The sequence below is a fragment of the Bufo gargarizans genome, chromosome 4 (genome assembly GCF_014858855.1).
Source record: "Bufo gargarizans isolate SCDJY-AF-19 chromosome 4, ASM1485885v1, whole genome shotgun sequence".
In the NCBI taxonomy this organism is placed as follows: Eukaryota; Metazoa; Chordata; class Amphibia; order Anura; family Bufonidae; genus Bufo; species Bufo gargarizans.
Window position 1 is genome coordinate 310521210 of NC_058083.1, and position 19168 is coordinate 310540377.

The 19168-nt window shown below is 41.3% G+C and overlaps 1 protein-coding gene and 1 long non-coding RNA gene across 2 annotated transcripts in view; one reads left to right on the plus strand and one right to left on the minus strand.

Moving 5' to 3' along the window:
- The window catches only part of LOC122934990, a 276400-nt gene that overhangs the window by 237545 nt on the left and 19687 nt on the right, over positions 1-19168 (minus strand). The window lies entirely within an intron of this gene.
- RSPO3 (R-spondin 3) overlaps positions 1-19168 on the plus strand; it is a 108116-nt gene that overhangs the window by 52418 nt on the left and 36530 nt on the right. The window contains exons 2-3 of the mRNA XM_044290681.1: positions 15412-15603; positions 17703-17849. Of these exons, the coding sequence (XP_044146616.1) occupies positions 15412-15603; positions 17703-17849 (339 nt within the window). The remainder of the gene's footprint in view (positions 1-15411; positions 15604-17702; positions 17850-19168) is intronic.

Here is a 19168-nt window from a genome sequence, read left to right on the forward strand (position 1 = left end):
GATAGCTTATATATATACTGCAGATAGTTAGTGGGAGATAGTCAGTGTAGGTTATATCCTGATATAGTGTAGCTGTATAGTTCTGAGACAGACAGCAGTGTCATTGCTGTGCTCTGTGCTTCCCACACTACATTAGATAGATAGTTAGATAGCTTATATATATACTGCAGATAGTTAGTGGGAGATAGTCAGTGTAGGTTATATCCTGCTATAGTGTAGCTATATAGTTCTGAGAGAGACAGCAGTGTCATTGCTGTGCTCTGTGCTTCCCACACTACATTAGATAGATAGTTAGATAGCTTATATATATAATACAGATAGTTAGTGGGAGATAGTCAGTGTAGGTTATATCCTGATAGTGTAGCTATATAGTTCTGAGACAGACAGCAGTGACATTGCTGTGCTCTGTGCTTCCCACACTACATTAGATAGATAGTTAGATAGCTTATATATATACTGCAGATAGTTAGTGGGAGATAGTCAGTGTAGGTTATATCCTGATATAGTGTAGCTATATAGTTCTGAGACAGACAGCAGTGACATTGCTGTGCTCTGTGCTTCCCACACTACATTAGATAGATAGTTAGATAGCTTATATATATATACTGCAGATAGTTAGTGGGAGATAGTCAGTATAGGTTATATCCTGCTATAGTGTAGCTATATAGTTCTGAGACAGACAGCAGTGACATTGCTGTGCTCTGTGCTTCCCACACTACATTAGATAGATAGTTAGATAGCTTATATATATACTGCAGATAGTTAGTGGGAGATAGTCAGTGTAGGTTATATCCTGATATAGTGTAGCTATATAGTTCTGAGAGAGACAGCAGTGACATTGCTGTGCTCTGTGCTTCCCACACTACATTAGATAGATAGTTAGATAGCTTATATATATATACTGCAGATAGTTAGTGGGAGATAGTCAGTGTAGGTTATATCCTGATATAGTGTAGCTATATAGTTCTGAGACAGACAGCAGTGTCATTGCTGTGCTCTGTGCTTCCCACACTACATTAGATAGATAGTTAGATAGCTTATATATATACTGCAGATAGTTAGTGGGAGATAGTCAGTGTAGGTTATATCCTGATATAGTGTAGCTATATAGTTCTGAGAGAGACAGCAGTGTCATTGCTGTGCTCTGTGCTTCCCACACTACATTAGATAGATAGTTAGATAGCTTATATATATACTGCAGATAGTTAGTGGGAGATAGTCAGTGTAGGTTATATCCTGCTATAGTGTAGCTATATAGTTCTGAGACAGACAGCAGTGTCATTGCTGTGCTCTGTGCTTCCCACACTACATTAGATAGATAGTTAGATAGCTTATATATATACTGCAGATAGTTAGTGGGAGATAGTCAGTGTAGGTTATATCCTGCTATAGTGTAGCTATATAGTTCTGAGAGAGACAGCAGTGTCATTGCTGTGCTCTGTGCTTCCCACACTACATTAGATAGATAGTTAGATAGCTTATATATATACTGCAGATAGTTAGTGGGAGATAGTCAGTGTAGGTTATATCCTGATATAGTGTAGCTATATAGTTCTGAGAGAGACAGCAGTGTCATTGCTGTGCTCTGTGCTTCCCACACTACATTAGATAGATAGTTAGATAGCTTATATATATAATACAGATAGTTAGTGGGAGATAGTCAGTGTAGGTTATATCCTGCTATAGTGTAGCTATATAGTTCTGAGAGAGACAGCAGTGTCATTGCTGTGCTCTGTGCTTCCCACACTACATTAGATAGATAGTTAGATAGCTTATATATATAATACAGATAGTTAGTGGGAGATAGTCAGTGTAGGTTATATCCTGCTATAGTGTAGCTATATAGTTCTGAGACAGACAGCAGTGTCATTGCTGTGCTCTGTGCTTCCCACACTACATTAGATAGATAGTTAGATAGCTTATATATATACTGCAGATAGTTAGTGGGAGATAGTCAGTGTAGGTTATATCCTGATATAGTGTAGCTATATAGTTCTGAGAGAGACAGCAGTGTCATTGCTGTGCTCTGTGCTTCCCACACTACATTAGATAGATAGTTAGATAGCTTATATATATAATACAGATAGTTAGTGGGAGATAGTCAGTGTAGGTTATATCCTGATATAGTGTAGCTATATAGTTCTGAGACAGACAGCAGTGTACATTGCTGTGCTCTGTGCTTCCCACACTACATTAGATAGATAGTTAGATAGCTTATATATATACTGCAGATAGTTAGTGGGAGATAGTCAGTGTAGGTTATATCCTGATATAGTGTAGCTATATAGTTCTGAGAGAGACAGCAGTGTCATTGCTGTGCTCTGTGCTTCCCACACTACATTAGATAGATAGTTAGATAGCTTATATATATACTGCAGATAGTTAGTGGGAGATAGTCAGTGTAGGTTATATCCTGATATAGTGTAGCTATATAGTTCTGAGAGAGACAGCAGTGTACATTGCTGTGCTCTGTGCTTCCCACACTACATTAGATAGATAGTTAGATAGCTTATATATATAATACAGATAGTTAGTGGGAGATAGTCAGTGTAGGTTATATCCTGATATAGTGTAGCTATATAGTTCTGAGACAGACAGCAGTGTCATTGCTGTGCTCTGTGCTTCCCACACTACATTAGATAGATAGTTAGATAGCTTATATATATACTGCAGATAGTTAGTGGGAGATAGTCAGTGTAGGTTATATCCTGATATAGTGTAGCTATATAGTTCTGAGAGAGACAGCAGTGACATTGCTGTGCTCTGTGCTTCCCACACTACATTAGATAGATAGTTAGATAGCTTATATATATACTGCAGATAGTTAGTGGGAGATAGTCAGTGTAGGTTATATCCTGCTATAGTGTAGCTATATAGTTCTGAGAGAGACAGCAGTGTCATTGCTGTGCTCTGTGCTTCCCACACTACATTAGATAGATAGTTAGATAGCTTATATATATAATACAGATAGTTAGTGGGAGATAGTCAGTGTAGGTTATATCCTGATATAGTGTAGCTATATAGTTCTGAGAGCGACAGCAGTGTCATTGCTGTGCTCTGTGCTTCCCACACTACATTAGATAGATAGTTAGATAGCTTATATATATACTGCAGATAGTTAGTGGGAGATAGTCAGTGTAGGTTATATCCTGCTATAGTGTAGCTATATAGTTCTGAGAGAGACAGCAGTGACATTGCTGTGCTCTGTGCTTCCCACACTACATTAGATAGATAGTTAGATAGCTTATATATATAATACAGATAGTTAGTGGGAGATAGTCAGTGTAGGTTATATCCTGATATAGTGTAGCTATATAGTTCTGAGACAGACAGCAGTGTCATTGCTGTGCTCTGTGCTTTCCACACTACATTAGATAGATAGTTAGATAGCTTATATATATACTGCAGATAGTTAGTGGGAGATAGTCAGTGTAGGTTATATCCTGATATAGTGTAGCTATATAGTTCTGAGAGAGACAGCAGTGACATTGCTGTGCTCTGTGCTTCCCACACTACATTAGATAGATAGTTAGATAGCTTATATATATAATACAGATAGTTAGTGGGAGATAGTCAGTGTAGGTTATATCCTGCTATAGTGTAGCTATATAGTTCTGAGAGAGACAGCAGTGACATTGCTGTGCTCTGTGCTTCCCACACTACATTAGATAGATAGTTAGATAGCTTATATATATAATACAGATAGTGGGAGATAGTCAGTGTAGGTTATATCCTGATATAGTGTAGCTATATAGTTCTGAGACAGACAGCAGTGTCATTGCTGTGCTCTGTGCTTCCCACACTACATTAGATAGATAGTTAGATAGCTTATATATATACTGCAGATAGTTAGTGGGAGATAGTCAGTGTAGGTTATATCCTGATATAGTGTAGCTATATAGATCTGAGAGAGACAGCAGTGTCATTGCTGTGCTCTGTGCTTCCCACACTACATTAGATAGATAGTTAGATAGCTTATATATATAATACAGATAGTTAGTGGGAGATAGTCAGTGTAGGTTATATCCTGATATAGTGTAGCTATATAGTTCTGAGAGAGACAGCAGTGTCATTGCTGTGCTCTGTGCTTCCCACACTACCAGTGGCGTACCGCCCATAGAGGCAGACCACGCCACTGCTATGGGGCCCGCGGCACTGGGGGGCCCGTAGCGCAGATAAGGCCCCGCCCACTCATGACCTGCAGCCGGCTATGCGGCTGCTTTTCTCCCCAGGGCCCCCCCCATGTTTAGCTGAATCGCCTCCCAGAGGCGCGGCTAAGGCCCTAGACACCCGCCCCCCTCCTCAGCGCCGCGCTCTGACTGCAAATACCCGATCTTCCTCTCGTCGGCGTCCCAAATCCCGCGCAGGCGCAGTGCCGGCGATTGCCTGCGCCTGCGCTCTGATAATACGGCTGAGGGCAACAGCTTCAACATCGTCACTGGGCATGCGCCGAGCCCAGTGACGATGTTGAAGCTGTTGCCCTCAGCCGTATTATCAGAGCGCAGGCGCAGGCAATCGCCGGCACTGCGCCTGCGCGGGATTTGGGACGCCGACGAGAGGAGGATCGGGTGTTTGCAGAGCGCAGCGCTGAGGAGGGGGGCGGGTGTTGAGGACTTAGCCGCGCCTCTGGGAGGCGATTCAGCTAAACATGGAGATGTTAGAGTTTTCATATTTAGGCGGGCACGGCACTTCAGAGGGGCACCGTTCCTGCATTTGCATATCCTAAGAATCGATTTTTAGAAGAAAGGACAAGACTGACATGGAAAAGAAGAACACAGATGGAAAAAAGGTACTTTATTAAACATGGATCCATGAGTACCTTTTTTCCATCTGTCTTGTTCTTTTGATTGTGAGTCTTGTCATTTCTTCAAAAAATCGATTGTTATGATATGTAAATGACGCTGTAAGGAGCCCAGAGGGGCGTTATTCTTTCTCCACGGTGCCCAGGAACGCCCCTCTGAAGTGCCGTGCCCGGCTAAATTTGAAAACTAATAACGCCTCCAAGTTCATCTAAATCGCCTCCCAAATCCGATCCTCCTCTCGCTGGCATCCCAAATCCCGCGCAGGCGCAGTGCCGGCGATTGCCTGCGCTATGATAAGATGACTGACGGCACTGCGCCTGCGTGGGATTTGGGATGCCGGCGAGAGGAGGATCGGATTTGGGAGGCGATTTAGATGAACTTGGAGGCGTTATTAGTTTTCAAATTTAGCCGGGCACGGCACTTCAGAGGGGCGTTCCTGGGCACCGTGGAGAAAGAATAACGCCCCTCTGGGCTCCTTACAGCTTCATTTACATATCATAAGAATCGATTTTTTGAAGAAATGACAAGACTCACAATCAAAAGAACAAGACAGATGGAAAACAGGTTCTCTGTTAAACATGGATTCACGAAAAAAAAATTGGGGGTAAATTGCTAGTGACAGATTCCCTTTAAGGCAACTTTCACACTTGCGTTCAGAACGGATCCGTTTGCATTAACATGAACAAAAAAAACTAACATTTTTTTTTTTGTTCATGATAGTGCAAACGGATCCGTTTTGACTTTACATTGAAAGTCAATGGGGGACGGATCCGTTTGAAAATTGAGCCTTACTGTGTCAACTTCAAACTGATCCGCCCCCATTGACGTCCATTGTAACTCTGGACGGATCCGTTTGCCTCCGCACGGCCAGGCGGACACCCGAACGCTGCAAGCAGCGTTCAAGTGTCCGCCTGCTGAGCGGAGGACAGACGGAGCCATACTGATGCATTCTGAGCGGATCCGCATCCACTCAGAATGCATTAGGGCTGGACGGATCCGTTCGGTGCCGCTTGTGAGAGCCTTCAAACGGAACTCACAAGCGGAGACCCGAACGCAAGTGTGAAGGTAGCCTAACATGGCACCCCAAATAAGGAGACCTGCAGGCTGCAGCAGATATCCCATGTGACAGGTCACCCCCAGGAAACCCCTAACAGTTTCTGTAGGTCATGTATAAATGTATTTAATGGGGGTGTGGCATGGGAGGAGCAAAGTCAGGAAGTGGGAGGGGCCATGGTGGGTAGTGGGCGGGGTTAAGGGGCCCAATTCAGATTTTTGCTATGGGGCCCAGTGATTCCTATGTACGCCTCTGCACACTACATTAGATAGATAGTTAGATAGCTTATATATATAATACAGATAGTTAGTGGGAGATAGTCAGTGTAGGTTATATCCTGATATAGTGTAGCTGTATAGTTCTGAGACAGACAGCAGTGTCATTGCTGTGCTCTGTGCTTCCCACACTACATTAGATAGATAGTTAGATAGCTTATATATATATACTGCAGATAGTTAGTGGGAGATAGTCAGTGTAGGTTATATCCTGATATAGTGTAGCTATATAGTTCTGAGACAGACAGCAGTGACATTGCTGTGCTCTGTGCTTCCCACACTACATTAGATAGATAGTTAGATAGCTTATATATATACTGCAGATAGTTAGTGGGAGATAGTCAGTGTAGGTTAGATAGTGATATAGTGTAGCTATATAGTTCTGAGACAGACAGCAGTGTCATTGCTGTGCTCTGTGCTTCCCACACTACATTAGATAGATAGTTAGATAGCTTATATATATACTGCAGATAGTGGGAGATAGTCAGTGTAGGTTATATCCTGATATAGTGTAGCTGTATAGTTCTGAGAGAGACAGCAGTGTCATTGCTGTGCTCTGTGCTTCCCACACTACATTAGATAGATAGTTAGATAGCTTATATATATAATACAGATAGTTAGTGGGAGATAGTCAGTGTAGGTTATATCCTGATATAGTGTAGCTATATAGTTCTGAGAGAGACAGCAGTGACATTGCTGTGCTCTGTGCTTCCCACACTACATTAGATAGATAGTTAGATAGCTTATATATATACTGCAGATAGTTAGTGGGAGATAGTCAATGTAGGTTATATCCTGCTATAGTGTAGCTATATAGTTCTGAGAGAGACAGCAGTGTCATTGCTGTGCTCTGTGCTTCCCACACTACATTAGATAGATAGTTAGATAGCTTATATATATAATGCAGATAGTTAGTGGGAGATAGTCAGTGTAGGTTATATCCTGATATAGTGTAGCTATATAGATCTGAGACAGACAGCAGTGTCATTGCTGTGCTCTGTGCTTCCCACACTACATTAGATAGATAGTTAGATAGCTTATATATATACTGCAGATAGTGGTAGATAGTCAGTGTAGGTTATATCCTGCTATAGTGTAGCTATATAGATCTGAGACAGACAGCAGTGTCATTGCTGTGCTCTGTGCTTCCCACACTACATTAGATAGATAGATAACTTATATATATACTGCAGATAGTTAGTGGGAGATAGTCAGTGTAGGTTATATCCTGCTATAGTGTAGCTATATAGTTCTGAGACAGACAGCAGTCATTGCTGTGCTCTGTGCTTCCCACACTACATTAGATAGATAGTTAGATAGCTTATATATATCTACTGCAGATAGTTAGTGGGAGATAGTCAGTGTAGGTTATATCCTGATATAGTGTAGCTATATAGTTCTGAGAGAGACAGCAGTGTCATTGCTGTGCTCTGTGCTTCCCACACTACATTAGATAGATAGCTTATATATATACTGCAGATAGTTAGTGGGAGATAGTCAGTGTAGGTTATATCCTGATATAGTGTAGCTATATAGTTCTGAGACAGACAGCAGTGACATTGCTGTGCTCTGTGCTTCCCACACTACATTAGATAGATAGTTAGATAGCTTATATATATAATACAGATAGTTAGTGGGAGATAGTCAGTGTAGGTTATATCCTGATATAGTGTAGCTATATAGATCTGAGACAGACAGCGGTGTCATTGCTGTGCTCTGTGCTTCCCACACTACATTAGATAGATAGTTAGATAGCTTATATATATAATACAGATAGTTAGTGGGAGATAGTCAGTGTTGGTTATATCCTGATATAGTGTAGCTATATAGTTCTGAGAGAGACAGCAGTGTCATTGCTGTGCTCTGTGCTTCCCACACTACATTAGATAGATAGTTAGATAGCTTATATATATAATACAGATAGTTAGTGGTAGATAGTCAGTGTAGGTTATATCCTGCTATAGTGTAGCTATATAGATCTGAGAGAGACAGCAGTGTCATTGCTGTGCTCTATGCTTCCCACACTACATTAGATAGATAGTTAGTTAGCTTATATATATATACTGCAGATAGTTAGTGGGAGATAGTCAGTGTAGGTTATATCCTGCTATAGTGTAGCTATATAGTTCTGAGAGAGACAGCAGTGTCATTACTGTGCTCTGTGCTTCCCACACTACATTAGATAGATAGTTAGATAGCTTATATATATACTGCAGATAGTTAGTGGGAGATAGTCAGTGTAGGTTATATCCTGCTATAGTGTAGCTATATAGTTCTGAGAGAGACAGCAGTGTCATTGCTGTGCTCTGTGCTTCCCACACTACATTAGATAGATAGTTAGATAGCTTATATATATACTGCAGATAGTTAGTGGGAGATAGTCAGTGTAGGTTATATCCTGATATAGTGTAGCTATATAGTTCTGAGAGAGACAGCAGTGTCATTGCTGTGCTCTGTGCTTCCCACACTACATTAGATAGATAGTTAGATAGCTTATATATATATAATACAGATAGTTAGTGGGAGATAGTCAGTGTAGGTTATATCCTGCTATAGTGTAGCTATATAGTTCTGAGACAGACAGCAGTGTCATTGCTGTGCTCTGTGCTTCCCACACTACATTAGATAGATAGTTAGATAGCTTATATATATAATACAGATAGTTAGTGGGAGATAGTCAGTGTAGGTTATATCCTGATATAGTGTAGCTGTTGCAATGCAGTGTGTTAGGTAGTGTGATAGGTTCTGCTGTCCATACATACATGCAGACCTGCTAAAATTTGAAGTTTCACATATTGCGCCAAAATATTCGCATCATTAGTGTCGATTAGCACAATCGCAAATATATTGGAGCACTCTATCTGCATATAAAGCCATTTTTAATGTTCTGCCGAGCCAACCATTTTCTCCAGTCTCAGGAAACTTCTAGCAGCTTGGAAAATGTAGCAAAAGTGACCCACGCCTGTATTTCGTGTGCATTACACGAATATCACATTGCCGATTTTTTGCAATCAAGAAAATAATCTCAAATTTGCAAATTCGCAAATATATGATGAATATTCGCCCAAATATTCGTGAGATATCGCAAATTCGAATATAGCCCCTGCCGCTCATCACTAGTTATTACATGTAAAGATGAGTGACAGATGCTTGGTCAAAAGGCATGTATGAGATTGTTAGCAAGGAGACGACTCCATATTATACAAACAGATCTATTAACGAAGAGGGATAATTTTTAGCATGCTGAAAGTTCACAATGGACGAGAAACAAATGATTTGTCACTCGTCTTTGAATCGTTAATACTTATTACATCACACGATTCTCGTTCATTTTCACTCACATACACAAGAATCTGTACAATATTCACTCTGTGTAAAAGGGCCTTTAGAATTGGAACTAAACAGAATTTTGGAGGTCATGTATCCTCTGTACTAAGGGTTTACTGAATGTAACTGTAATGCAGTGGGTGCCGACCCTCAGTGTCACTGAACAGATCTGGTTAGGGCTACTCCTAAGGACATCATCAAAGAGGCCCTCCTGGTTCTCACACTTTCACCCCTACACAGGGATCTGGTCTTCACTGTAGATGAACCATCAAGCTGCTACCTCTTGGAGTAGTCTCCATTCAGCAACAGCTAACCGAGGCAGGTCAAGAGACACTGATATGTGGCACCAAAGGAAACAGGTAGATTCATAGTCAGTGAGAAAATCAAGGTCAGAGCAGGCAGAGTTCGTTCAATCCGGTAAACAGGCCAGAGGAGGGGGCAGGTGGCACAGGGTCAGTAGGATAAACAGGCAGAGTTCAGGACAAGCAGAACAGTTTCAACACAGACAATAGGCAGAGGTCAAGCTAGGAAACTTATTGCTCAGACATCTTTCCATAAGGGAAGGAGCCTTAAATATCCTAGGAAGTCTACTCATAGGCTACAGTTTACAATATGTATGCTGGCCCTTCAAGAGTCAGAGTGAGTGCACATGCCAATGGGCACAGATGACTGGAAGCAGGAAGCAAAGAGGCTGCAGAGGCCTAAAGTGGAGCAGAGGGATGCTAGCGGCATGGACCGCAGTAGCAAGAGATCTGTATTACAGGTGAGAATTCCAGTGGCTATGCCTGGTGGGAGCAAGGGCATAGGCTTCTGGTATTGTATATGAAAGTTGCGAATGAAAAGTGGGCACAGATCATCTTCTGTGATGCTGCCTCAAACCCCAATTCATAGATGCTATTTGTCACTTCTACATTCCTTCATAAGGAATGTGTAGATGATGCTGAAAGGGGTTGTCTAGGATTTATTTTTTTTATGCTCCCCCCCCCCAGTCAGACCTGTGAAGAGAGCCATACATACTGTACCCACTGCTTGCTGTTGCATGGCTCCCAGGCTATCCAATGGATTTCCAGTAGCTGCATGTAAACTCCTTGCGTGCACTGCTGCAGCCAATTACTGGCCTTGTTTGTGACGTGTCCCCAAGCAGCATGTGACATGTCGCATGGTTACACATCACTACTGCGGACAGTCATTGTATTCCTATATTTGAAACCCATGCACGTTAGCTTCCATATGCTCTGTGAGTGCTTGTCCTGGAAGCAATGTGCAGTACCTTTACTAAACTATCTTTGTTTTAATCACTACAACACAATACATCATGTTAAATTATTATTTACTCCAGGTTTCCATAACAGTCATTTTTCTTCACTGCTGTAGGTCAGCTCTAGGCTAGGGCTACATGACGACAATAAGTCGCATGACACATAGGACACAACTACACTGCTTACATATGTTGCGCAACATTGATGTCGCACCTATGTCGCATGACAATTTTTAAAATGATAGTCTATGGTGTTGCACTGCGACATGTGACATGCTGCGACTGCGACGCGACACTTGCAGAAAAATCCATCTTGGATGGATTTTTTGCAACTATCATGTCGCAGTCGGAGCATGTCACATGTCGCAGTGCGACCTCATGGCCTATCATTATAAAAATTGTTGAGACAAAATGTTGTGCAACACATGTTGTCGTGTAGCCCTAGTATTAAAGGGGCAGGGTGCTGTGGAGGTCACTGTTGAAGGGGTGTACACAGTGGAGGTCACTGTTAAGGGGGCAGGGGCCACTATTAAAGGGGCAACTGCTGTGGAGGTCACTGTTAAGGCAGCAGGGTACTGTGAGGTCACTGTTAAGGCAGCGGGGTACTGTGAGGTCACTGTTAAGGCAGCGGGGTACTGTGGAGGTCACTGTTAAGGGGGGGCCCTAAGGAGGTCACTGTCAAGGGAGTGGGGTGATGTGAAACTCACTGTTGAAGGGGTAGGCTGCTGTGAAGGTCAAAGTTAAGGGGATGGGCTGCTGTGAAGGTCCCATTTTAAAGTGGCAGGGCACTGGGGGGGGGGGGTCAGTGTTAAGAAGTGGGGGACTGTCTTCACTGCTAAAGGTGCGGGGTGCTATAGAGTTCACTGTTATGGGGGATACTGTCGATATCATTTAACGACACACAAACATTAAATGAAATAGATGAAACATACCCGTGTGAAGCCGGTTCCTTCTGCTAGTATGAATATAAAAATTACGTCTTCTGTTATGTAGGCTGATGATATGAATGCATATTAGTCTGTTGTAAAACCAACATATGCTTTCTGTTTAGAATATATAAAGTAGAATAAAGTAAAGTAGAATATATAAAGTAGTAAATTAAAGGCATCAACTAACTTAATATCCTCATTTAATAACATTTATATGTACTAAAGTAATAATTTTCAAATTGTAACAATTCTTGTAAAATCTAATCCAAATGTATACATGTAAAAAGTGGTCATAAATTCTAAAGGTTATAAATTGTATATGTATGTGCATTAACGGGGTTCTCTGGGATTTACATATTGATGACTTCTCCTCAGGATAGCTAGTTAATATGAGATCCAACTCCCGGTACCCCCGTTGATTAGTTGGATTTGTGACTTTTCAAGGCATTTACAACTTTGCTAACTTATTGAAGTCAGTTTTGCTCGAGTCTTCATTGCCATTATGTACACCAAATTTATCAAATGTCATAACCTGTTTGATAAGTTCGGTGCAATCTTAAAATATGTCTGTTACTTCAGTTTTTATGCCCAACCCCCCCCCCCCCCCCTTACTGGAGTGAACTTGCAACATCTGTGTGACTGTTTATTTTTAAAGAGAACCTGTCACCATATAATGCAGTGAAATCTGCCGGCAGCATATTATAGAGCAATAGGAGCTGAGCAGATTAATAAATATTTTGGTGAGAAAAGATTCAGTAAAACTTTTAATTTGTACATTTAATGCGATCAATCAAGTGATCAGAGGGTCCCATGTACAACTGAAGTCAGAAAAAGCTGAAACGAAAGGTTGATGGTTGAACAGCAGTTGAACAAACAATCATCTGGTGAAGGTTCATTTCACAGGCATAACCATAAACATTTAAGTCCATATTGGCCGTTACAGTTGTTTAAGTCATCCCATTGGTGTAACTAGAATTGACGGGGCCCCACAGCAAATTTTTGAATGCCCATTCCCCCCCACAACAACTTATTTTTAATCCCCTCCTCCCGTGCAACCTGTGGCTAGTCAAGATCGCTCTCTCAGAAGATTCCCAGCAGCCCCTCTGTCCATTTCCTACAGTGTCTCTGTATATAATGTAATTTTATCATACTGTTGAAGGGGCTTTGACAATAAAATCTTTTAGTCCTCCTCCTGGGTGGCTCCTTTGAAATAAAGCCCCAAAGCAGCCACTTCCCCATAGCTACGCCTTTGAATCAACCATACATGTTCACAAAATGAACTGGGCTATGGACAAAAGATCTTTCTGGGAATGTTCTTTCAAAAAAATATCTTTACTCCGGATGAAAATATTAAACACGCCCAAGTTCTTTTCAAATGATAATGGTCTATCATCAGTCTGCTAAAACAATAGTTTGTTGTGAAATTACAACTGACAAATGTTCTTTTTGGTTGAAATCATCAGTTTTGATCAACTTTAGTCTAATTTTAGGCTTTCACAGTCAGCTTTTTGGTTACTTTGATCAGTGATTTCCATTAGTGATTGTGAGCCAAAACTGGGAGTGGAAGCTACAGAGAGATAAGGTATAACGGAAAGATTTCCTCCTGTTTCGTGTTTTTGACCAGCACCTGGTTTTGGCTCAGAATCACTGATGGAAGATACAACATGCTTCCTGCAGATTGCACTGCATTTTCATGGTGATGGATTATACTTAATTCTGGCATACACCTCATTACCATATGTTAACATTAACTCATAATTAACAAAGCCCACTTTTCAAAACTGGGCCCAAAAAGTTGCAAAAGCCCTCTTTTGTGATTTTTTTTTTAAAGCCAGGAGTACAGGGCTTATATAGATCCCTCCTATATGTTTATTGCACTATAACGTGTGTTTTACATAAATATAATTAGCTATATTAAAAAATGTAACCTTACCAGTGTCATCGTATGATAGAGCCTCCATTCTCACTCAATTTCAGTATCTGATTATGCTAAATTCTCAGGCAATCCTTTTACAAACTGTTATCTTTCTGGTGTCATCAATCACTTCTGCATGGAATCTTTGGAGAATTGGAATGATTCACAGTGACAATTTTATCACAGTTTTCTTTTTCACTCTAATGAGGCATAGAGAAGGTTTTTTGGAACTACCCGATCGCAATTTGCTTGTAACCACAAGCTTTCTCTAGTGAATGTGAACTTGTTAGTAGTCAACATTCCTTAGATCACATTCCTTTATATATTTTGAATTTTGGGATACATATCAAAGATAGATAGATAGCTAGATAGATAGAATGTATACATTTACATGCTTGTTTTGAGTACTGTAATATCTTAACATAGGTAATAGACTGTTTGAAAATTTGAAGGCTCTACGAGTACAGCTTGTGGATCAAAATTTGATGCTACAACATGGCCTTTTTGGCTGCCTGCATGGACCCGTTTGGCTCAACACTAGGGCAGATTTATTAAAGCGGTTATCTAGGAAAAGATATTTATGACTTATTCTCAGGATAGGTCATCAGTATCAGATCGAGGAAACATGAAACCATATACCCCCGCTGATCAGCTGTTAGAAGAGGCCTTGAGCGCCACAGCCTCTTCCTAGGCCAATGACATCACTGTACGTTGGTCACATTCCCTAGATGCCGCTCAGTCCCATGAAAGTCAATGGGGCTGAGCCACAATACCAAGCACAGCAATGGCGTAACTAGAAATGACTGAGTCGGTCAGCAAATTTTTTAATGGGCCCCACCCCCCAGCAACTTTTTCGCAACCTTTGACTCCCATGCAACCACCACTACTGTGGCTAGTCAATATTGATCGTTCAGATGAGGCCTGGAAGCCCCCTCCGTCTGTTTCCTACAGTATCTCTGCATATAATATAATTATATAATACTGTTGAGGGGGCCGTGACAATAACATTTTGTAGTCCTTCTCCTGGGTGGGCCCCAAAGCATCAGTTTCCCCTGCTTCCCCATAACGACACCCCTGAACCACATCCACTATGCAATGTATGGTACTGCAAAGGGAAGGGGGGGCAGGAGTCTGCTTGGCTTAGTGCGGTGGCTCCCTGAAACAGCTGATCGTGGGGATGCAGGGACTTGGACCCCCTCTGATGTGAAAATGATGACCTATCCTGAGGATAAATCATCATTATCTTGTCCAGGATAACCCCTTTAAGCTTTTTACACCACATAAGTTGTGTTAAAATGTTGCAGGGTGAGGATTAGCGGGAGGGGTTGGAGCCTCCACAGCCAGCTGGATTTACAATAATTTACACAAACTGACGTAAATAATAGTTCACGCAAGGGGCTGGCGCAGCTTTCAGTTTCTGGCACACGGAGGGTTGGAGATGTGTCTAATTTATTGGGCGGCATCTGCCTCTTACAAATTAGGCACATCTCACTCTGGCGCACAGGAGATCAAGACTGGCATAGGAAATGCCACTCTTGATAAATGTCCCTCTATGTCTCTATGGTTCCATTTAATACTACTATAGACATTCACCTATCACAGTATGGCATGCAATAGAACATACATCATATGAATCCTTGAGGTACAATATTGGCTCATGTTTTTATAGGCAATTTATTACAAATCTCTACAATACAGATCCATAGTGTGGTCTTACCTATAGCATAAAGTTATCATTTTATCAAATTATTATCTGAGAATTATATTTTTCCTTCTTTATTGTGACAAATAATATTCACACAAGTAAAAGGCTACTAAAATGATTACCTTATTTTCATCTCTTCTCTTTAGTGCATCCCAATGTCAGCCAGAATTGCCAAGGTGGATGTGCCACATGTTCTGATTATAATGGCTGCATGACATGCAAGCCAAGAATGTTTTTTGCTCTAGTAAGGAATGGTATGAAGCAAGTTGGAGTTTGTCTTCCTTCATGTCCAACTGGCTACTATGGGATACGTTCTCCAGGAATTAGTGAGTGTAAAAGTAAGTAAAATGCTAACAATTCCATTTTTGTGTTCAATAATATAGCATGTGTATGTGTTATTACTATTACACCTCAACAGGGTTGCCAACCTGACAACCTAAAATCACAGACATATACTCTGCTCCCTTATAGAGACTACATGCCCAGTTCCACCCCTAAAAGATCCCAACATAATACCGTTAAATAAAGACCCCAAAATTAAAGGGACTGTCTAGGAGTCTAGCCTGTACATTCTAGACTTTCCCTTCAGAGGACTTATACCTAAAACTATTTCTATAGTCTCATACCTACAGGGGAACTATACATATACACATTAAAAGAGCTCTATATAGAACTACAGTGAACCTATATACAAGCACAGAGATCTAATGGGAGCCCCTAAACATACAAGTGCCTGTAGACACATATAAGGGACCTACCAACAGAGAGGGCCTTTAAAATGGACATAAAACTACAGTGACATGTCGGTAGAGGTCATGCACTCAAAACTGTATATGGGACAGAAACGAGACCTCTATCGACATTCATAAGAAACAAACATTTCATATACACTACATGCACACAGATGTTCTATACACACAAAGACCCCCTATAATACAAGAAATTTACAGCAATCCTCATCCCAACACACGTAGCTCTATGGCAGGGGTTCTCAACTCTAGTCCTCAGGACCCACCTACCGGTCAGGATTTGAGAAAATCCTACAGAATGAATACCTGTGGTAAGTCCTGATACATGGACACTAATTATATCACCTGCTCAATAGTAAGGAAATCATGAAAACATGACTGGTAGGTGGGTCCCGAAGACCGAAGTTGAGAAACCCTGCTCTATGGGATCCTAAAGGTGCACACATGTTCCTTATCCACGCATAGAGGTATATTGTACTGTAAGAGTCTGGACACAAAGTAGAGTTTGCGCTGTGCATCATGTCATATCAGTGCAAAAAATCACAGTAGGGCAGGAACCCAGGCTGAAGCCAAGCCCCCGAATGCTGGTCAGGATATATACCAGCAGGAGCCTGTAAAGCTGTTGTGACTTCCTCACAACAGGATCTGGTAAGCGAACTACAAATTTATATACAATATTGTTTCCAGCAACACCACACATGAGGCGCTGTCCTCTCTCTCTCTTTTTTTTTCTCTCTCTTTACTATATAGATATAGGTATTGAAATGATTCTGGAGATTCTTCGAACCTTAGGCAGACATTTTAGTGGACTTCCTGTCAGTAATGCCATTGAGGAACACTACAGTGAACCTCTCCACTGCCAAAAATGAAATCCACTGGGCACCAATAGACACATTTCAACTGCACAGTAAAACTGCACAGTAAAAAGAGATAAGATAGATTTAGACTGGTCATACACGTAAGAGTTAACTCAGCTTGACTCGCAATTCTAGAAGGGACTGGCAGACTATCATATGTGTATTTAGGTGTGCGTTGAATTTCAAAGCTTGATCCTTTTCCTCTCAAAGTGTCTGGAGGCTGCTTTTCTTTTTATTCCCATTATAAGGGTTATCCCATGACTAATGTAAAAAATGAAATTCAGACATCAGATAGTACATGACAGTCTCTTTCTAACAAAGCTGGAACCAGCCCTGTACCTCACATGGATCCAGAGATCTCCCCATACATTGCTCTGCTAGATTTATATCAGACTGGCAGCTCAAGGGGAGTGTCTTTTCTGCTGCAGCTCAGGGGGCGTGTCCATGTTCTCCCTATCAGCTCAGGGGGCAGTGGAAAGATTAAACTGAGCATGTGCGGCCTTCTCAGTGAGCAGGTCAAAGAAATAAGAAATTAAGTGGCACTATACAGATACATTATAATAAATAACTCACTGGCTATACAAAATTTTTAATAACATGAAAATACAAAAGTATTCAGATCCAGGTGCTGGCTTGAAAACTGTAGAATATTTTTCATGGGACAACCCCTTTAAGAACACATACACATTTGGTCGAGCATTTAGCCAAAATATTGAAATTATTAGGCCACCTAAAGTCCATGTAGGACATTTGGACCATTGCTTCTTACCTTGAACAAAGCATATGCTTCATACATAACTAAGGGTTGACTGGTCTTTTCTGTGCTTTCAGGATGTAAAGCTGACTGTGAAACATGCTTCCACAAAAGCTTCTGCACAAAATGTAAAGGTGGATTTTATTTGCACAGTGGGAAGTGCCTTGACACATGCCCAGATGGGTTTGAAAACAATAACCACAGTATGGAATGCAATACTATTGGTAAGTAGTATCAACCATTTCATTTACAACTATCTGCCCTTAATAAAGTATAGTCAGCTTTTCTGGTTTACCACAAATCTATGGCCTCTTTCACACGAGCGTAATGGATTAGGTCCGGATGCGTTCTGGGTGCATTCAGGGAAACTCGCACCATTTTGCAAGCAAGTTCAGGCCTCATGCACACCACAGTTGTTTTTTGCAACCGCAAATTGTGCGTCCGCTAAAAAAAAACGGATGCGGCATCCACAGATCCCTTGTAATAAATGCCGCAAATGTGAAAAAAGTAGGACATGCACAATTTTTTTGCGGAAAGGAAACACGGACAACGAACGCGGAACACAAACGGATGAACTATCAGGATTTTTTCTGCTGACCCATTGAAATGAATAGGTCCCCATCCTATCCGCAAAAAAAACGTAATGGAGGCCGAGAAAAACAACTGTCGTGTGCATGTCAGTTTTGTCTGCGATTGCGTTCAGTTGTTTAGTTTTTTCTGCGTGGGTGCAATGCGTTTTGATGCGTTTTTCACGTATGTGATAAAAAAAACCTGTTAATGTTAAAACACTGAAATTTCACACTCTGAAGATGCAAAGAAAGGCCTAGAGGCCTATACGTGCTAATTGGAGTTATACCCACCTTGCCCAGGTAAGGTCCCCTCACATAGACCCGACAATCCACTTCAGTTCTCCTCCAGTGTGAAGCAGAAAACTATGGAGGGGATCTGAGGCTAGAACTGATCCCACAGTTTTCTAAGGGATCATTCTTATACATCTGGCGCATCAATTGTGATTTTAAATAGCGCTCGGCAGAAAACCGCTGCAGGCTCAGTTTTTCTGTCCGGCATTGATGCCGGGTCTGTGCACATATATCAGATCCTGGCCTAAAATAGCTGGCTGGACACAACTGATGTATGTGAAGGGGGCCTTAGAGCTTGTATTATCAATGTATACAGATCCCTCATTTTTGTATATAGACTTCACCTAGACTGCATTCTTCTCTCATTTCTTCCTATATATTTTGGGTCCTTCTTTGCATTAAGCATCCTCCATATAAAATCATAAGAATATAAGGCAAAGTACAAATCTTAAGCCTCTTCCTGGCAGCTTCCTACAGAATGGAGCAATAATTGGGGCATGTGCATGAGGCTGATCCCTAAAGCTTAATGTCATCATTACTGTATGCGGCAAATTATTTCAGCTGTAGGCTTTTTAACATTCTCTTTGGGATGAGGTGTGTTATTGTTACTGGTTATGACACCAAATATTTCACGTGCACTCGATTCTGTCTGAAGCAGGAAAGCATTCGTTTGCAGGTAGTAC